Genomic DNA, 6,060 nt, shown 5'->3' on the forward strand with positions numbered 1-6,060 from the left:
GAAGAAGAGGCTTATAGACATTTCATGGATTTTACTTAGAAATTGCAAAACATTTGGGCCACAACAATATCTGCAAACAGAAGTGAGTAACCGACTCATGTCATATCATGGATTTTACTTAGAAATTGCAAAACAAAACAGCCCCAAAAACATCCACAAGTACCAACCAATTTAAAAGAAAACCTAAGTAGGCAGGGAAACTTCATTGTAATGTTGTTTACAGAAAACCTAAGTAGGCATACATGATACATAGAGTATTACATCTTTAAAACTTAAAAGAAAACCGAAGTAGGCAGGGCAGCTTCATCTAGATTATGAAATAATCAAACAAGAATTAAAAACATAAAATAAGTAAAGTAAGTAATCCTAACCTCACAAGTCACAAGTCATCATATTTTGAGATGAGAGCGGTCGAGAGTCGAGAGAATGAGAACGAGAGGCGAGAGTTGCGAGAGCGAGAATCGTTGTTCACTTGTTCGTACTTCTAGTTCTAGAATCGTCAATCGTCTGTTGATCTGTTCGTGCGTTGCGCCGTTGCATCAAGCAAGTGAGCGAGGCCGAAAGTCGAGGATGAGAGAGAGAGAGAGAGAGAGAGAGAGAGGGGGCAACGATTGCGATTAAGCGGTAACGTTAATTTTTTTTTAGACCCAACCCCAATTTAACCTATATATATATATATATTGGGCTTGACAAAAATAGATGCCCTTGGATTGTTTGCTGCCTTGGGTCGTCGCCCCTTGGGCCTATGGCCAGGGCTGGCCCTGATATCATCATAGCCTTTGTTGGATAGCTACGCACAGTGGTGTGATTCACCTGGCACGACCTACCTTGTCGTGTTCTTACGGTAACTTCTAACCTGGCAAATGCGCTACTCGACTAATTTTCATGTTTTCCAAACATGATACAGTTGTCTTGCTTCTACGACACCTCCCATATGAACCATTATAATCACATGGGACATGATGTCCATAATTTCATCTCTACAATATCACTCGACTATCATGTATATCGTACTTATATACCAAAAATAATATTGGATCAATATACGTAAAACTTTGATGCATAATAATCTTTGCCCAAATAATCGTAGCATACCCATCATAAACTGTATTTTATAAATAATATCGGTCCTAACATTAAATATTTTAGATAACTTAAACCATAACGCAAACTATAACCTTTTATGCTAAAACGAAAATATTTGTATAACTTAACTGCAACTTTAAATCGTATTTATATATAATTATAACACGATAATGATATCATATTGTCTACTGCTAGGAATTCAACATCATCGATGGATAGTACGTGCTAGACACTTCTGACGAACAACCAGAGAAAAATGACACAAAAAAATAGAGACGGTTTAGTGAGAGGTAGAGATGAACAAAGATTCGTCACTAAACCACAATTTATAGTTACCGACATATATTAGTGAGAAATTAACGAGTAGTTTCAGCTGTCAGTATTCCGTCACTAAAATATTATTGATTTTTGGAAATAATTGTCTGTGTTTATATATTTATACTGAATTTCACAATTTCTCATCTAATTTTAAAAAATTAAAACCATGATAACATACGTTATTCTTTCTCCTTCGGCGGCGATTATTATTATAATCATTCTTTCTACAACTAACCAACCTGCTCTTGTTTTTATTGCATGTAAACTTAGAAAACACAAGTCAAAGGTCAAAACCTTTGAAGATAAGCCGTAATCTCTTCAAACAATTTTCGTTATTATTATTCATAAATCAAAAATATAGAACTACAAATGTGGTGTCTGACTGGTTTGAGCTTGACTACAAAAATCAGAAGTATCAGGAAGTCTCAGGATCTAAGGAGGAATAAAAATCCACTCGTAGCCACGGAGGTTCAAATACGGTGACTCCGAACTATCTGCAAAGCAGGTGGTCGTTCTGGAATTAGTCGGCTCGTATAGCGGGTTGGATATCCAGGTTAATCATATATATATAGGGTATATTTCTTTTACAACCTTGTGTATTTGTACAACTCTTACAACCCAATTAATTGAGATATTTATAGAAATGATGGGAGTTCATTTATTATGATTTGAATATTTATGGAATATGAATAGGGTTCATTAATTATGATTAATACTTTATATTAGGAAACAATCAAAACTTATATGAAATCACGTATTCATCAAATGAAATAGACGGTTGAGATTGGGTTGTATTGGTTGCACAAATGTCAAGGATTGTATAATAACCAACCTCTATATATATATATATATAGAGAGAGAGAGAGAGAGAGAGAAGAAGCACCAATCAACCCTATAAATACAGCCCATATATCCATCTTCAAACTCATTCACAAACTCATATACTTAACCATAAAACTTCCTCTAATGATGATGGATTATATCACAAGCTTTCTTGATCTCCCCTTCCCTCTTTTCGTTCTATCAACCGTCGTCTTTCTCATATTCATCGTCAAACAAACCAAACTTTTATCTTCAAGTAACGTAAAAAATCTTCCACCAGGTCCACCAAAGTTGCCCATCATCGGAAACCTGCATCAAGCAGGGGATAAACCTCATGTTGTTACTGCCGATCTCGCCAAACAATATGGCCCTCTTATATCTCTCCAGTTAGGCCAACAATGTCTTGTGGTTGCCTCTACCCCAGAGGTTGCCATGGCCATTCTCAAGACTCAAGATCGTCTTCTTTCCTCTCGTGTTGTGCCAAATGCATTTCAGCAGGAATCCCTGATACCCCACTCTCTTATCTGGTCCGACTGTAACCAAACATGGAAAACCCTAAGAACCCTGTGTCGAACTGAAATGTTCTCGGCGAAAGCCTTAGGATCCCAGTCTAGATTACGAGAAGAAAAGATAGGTAAGCTGTTAGATTTCTTGCAACAAAAGGAAGGACAGACGATTAACACTGAGGACGTAGTGTTTACTACGTTGTTCAACACTTTGACTTCCATAATATTTGGCCAAGATCTTCTTGATTTGAAAGATGAACATGGGGCTCTTGATGGGTTGAAAGAGTCGATACATAAAATAATCGAGTACGGTGGTCGTGTAAAAGATATTGGTGCATTCTTCCCTGTGCTCGACAGATTTGATCTTCAAGGAATAAGAAAGGGAACCATGAGACTATATAAGAAGACATTCGTTTATTGGAAGCATATAGTAGAGGAAAGAAGAGCTCTTGTCAATTCTTCAACATGGTCATCGGAGCAGGCAGAATGTTTCTTGGATCGCTTGCTTGAAAATGGATTCTCAAACGATCAAATCGATCAATTGATTACAGTAAGTTCTTGCAAATAGAAATCAATTGCATGGAATGACGATCATATATATTGATGTTTACTGAAACCAATGTTTTTGCTTTTCCAGGAACTATTCGTGGCAGGAACAAATACGACAACCTCTTCGGTTGTGTGGGCTATGACCGAGCTAGTGAAACACAAAGAAGTCGTGTCGAAAATAGTAGAAGAGATGGAAAGGGAAATCAAGTCGGATAGAATCACTCATTCACAACTATCTAAACTAACTTATCTGCAAGCTACTATTAAAGAAGCTATGAGATTACACCCACCAGTGCCTCTTCTACTTCCACATAGGGCTGCTGAAACTTGTGAGGTTATGAATTACACAATCCCTAAAGACGCCAAAGTACTTGTGAACCTCTGGGCGATGGGTCGAGACCCTAATGTTTGGGATGACCCTTTATCCTTCAAACCCGAAAGATTCATTGGCTCGAAAATCGATTATAAAGGCCAAGACTTTGAGCTGTTACCATTTGGTTCAGGTAGAAGGATGTGTCCTGGATTACCATCGGGTATGATGAGTGTCGAGCTTGTTTTGGCCTCTTTGATTCATGAGTTTGATTGGGTTCTTCCAGATGGTGGTGATCCTTTGAAGATCGACATGAATGACAAGTTTGGGATCGCTTTGAAAAGGGAAAACCCTTTGAAGCTGATATTCAAACATAAATGAGAGTACCATTTGTTATGCTTGATTCATAAGGGCTTTCCTGTCCTCTAATTACCTCTGTACAACTTGAATTAGGGTTTGTAGTTTGATTGCATTTTATTTTCTGTATTTTGAAGTTAAATAAATGAAGTATTTGTGGTTTATTAACATGTATGCATGTTCCTCTTCGTTTTATGTGATCTTTATCCATTTGAATGGCAAGACAAGGACAAATGTTAAAGAAACTATGTGCCAGGTACACGGTAGTAGACTTACTTCTTTCAGGCCACATGTTATATTCTCAGTTCCCATTTTTATACTTATTTTCCATTTAAAAAAACCTTCGGTCATTTTTGGGTTCTCATCTATTTGATTATCGACCAAATATAAAAACATTAATTAAATAAAAATATAAAATTTCTGTTGTAATTGGTTCTAATTAATTGGATCTTATAAATTTAAAATGGGTCTTTGTGATAATGGTTATATTCTCTTATGACAATTTATTGGTTTTATTAGTCTCTAATGAGCTAACTGGTCATTATCGATTCTAATAGCTAGAATTGACGGGTTCTGATAAATATTAATGGTTCTAATGAGTTTTAATCGGTTTGAGTTATAATGGGTCTTAATATAGTTCTATGTACATTATATAGATTACATGTAGTGTATATGAATGGATTGTATATAATTAATATATAAATGTGGTGCGTATATAGTGTAACAAACTGTAAATCCACATAACAAATGACACATAATTTACATATAACTAACCACATTGATGATACAGATTGTGTCTCATTCTGCAAAACTATACATTGTTAGAGATCTATAAAATTTGCTAAAAACCATTCTCATACAAAGGTATAATATCAAGTAGTAATCATTTGATAGCATATACATTTCAGTTTGAAAAAATTTATAAGTAAACTCACCTTGATCACGATGATACTCTAAATTCTTATTCGATAACGAATTTCAATATTGAACACTTGAAGTTGAATAAAGAAAACACAAATCACAATCAAAAGAGATAGACTCAATCTTATATATCTCTACATAATCTCTAAGGTAGATAAACAGTACCACGAAAAACCCCAGAATGACACGAGTCAAAACTCAATAAGCCACACCACAGTGACTTATGAGACTTGTTTGGTCGCGGCGAAGGTCGCACAAGTCATTGGATCTTCCAGGTTTGACCTACACAGACTTGTTTTACCCAAAACCTTGCCAACCTTAGAACACTTCAAAAATCATCACAACACAAACAATACACCATTGCTTGATCCTAAAATGACATGAATACAAACACCCAAACCATAGAGATTTAAGTCGCAAGCAAAGTCACAAAAGTCTCTAGACTCCGCTGGTTTGCCCTTACTTTTGGCCTGCACCAAAAATCTATTTGGGTTCATACCCAAACCCTCAGATAACTTCAATTTCATAGATAAAACTTACATAACATCTTCTTGACCAAAAACAAATACTAATCCAATGAATTTTAGTCTTCATAACAACTGAGGATTAATCAAAAAATTTTACCTAACTCAAACGAATAGAGAGTACTTTGAATCCAAACTTAAAAAACGATAACTTCATTTTTCATGTTAATAGACTGGACAAGGGAAACATAGGCTTAACCTCAAGAATCGAGTCAAACCAAAAATCATAACTACCTCATAACTTAACCCAATACCAGACTAACCAAAGATTATGGATTGAATAAAAATATGGTACATACCTTACTAACCAAACCAATTAAGCTTAATTATGCAAGAAAACTTCTAACTCAACCTTCATCGATTTGATTTTTTCTCTCAAACCTTCTATTTTGAACGCGCACACACGTTGGAGCTAATACACACACTTAACACCAAAAGTCTCCTTGAACACTATGGAAGGTGGGAGACATATAACAAAATAAGCTCAAATTCAAATAGTACCTTCAACGATAAGGATTTAGCACCTTAAAGCCCCTGGACTTTTAAGATTGAAACTCGACTATAACGTATAGTATATGAATGGATTGTATATAGAGCTAAAAGGAATGAGTATGTATGTGTTTCCATAAGTTCCATTTACTTTGTTAATTATATCCATAAATTGTTC

General features: G+C 35.5%; 1 protein-coding gene across 1 annotated transcript; it reads left to right on the top strand.

Annotated features, from left to right (window-relative positions):
- Nucleotides 1-2,337: 2,337 nt before the first annotated feature.
- LOC112509511 (probable (S)-N-methylcoclaurine 3'-hydroxylase isozyme 2) lies at nt 2,338-4,141 on the top strand. The gene is made up of 2 exons (XM_025114498.1): nt 2,338-3,282; nt 3,370-4,141. Exons 1-2 carry the CDS (start codon nt 2,371-2,373, stop codon nt 3,970-3,972), a joined length of 1,515 nt encoding a protein of 504 aa, XP_024970266.1. The 5' UTR covers nt 2,338-2,370; the 3' UTR covers nt 3,973-4,141.
- The last annotated feature ends 1,919 nt before the right edge of the window (nt 4,142-6,060 follow it).

The sequence above is a fragment of the Cynara cardunculus genome (assembly GCF_001531365.2).
Source record: "Cynara cardunculus var. scolymus isolate 2C chromosome LG 3, CcrdV1, whole genome shotgun sequence".
Classification (NCBI taxonomy): Eukaryota; Viridiplantae; Streptophyta; class Magnoliopsida; order Asterales; family Asteraceae; genus Cynara; species Cynara cardunculus.

Excerpts from the sequence above, each read along its gene's own strand:
- LOC112509511 (XM_025114498.1), top strand. The coding sequence starts at position 2,371 with ATGATGATGGATTATATCACAAGCTTTCTTGATCTCCCCTTCCCTCTT. Across the intron at positions 3,283-3,369 it reads AAATCGATCAATTGATTACA|GAACTATTCGTGGCAGGAAC; the intron begins GTAAGTTCTTGC and ends TTGCTTTTCCAG.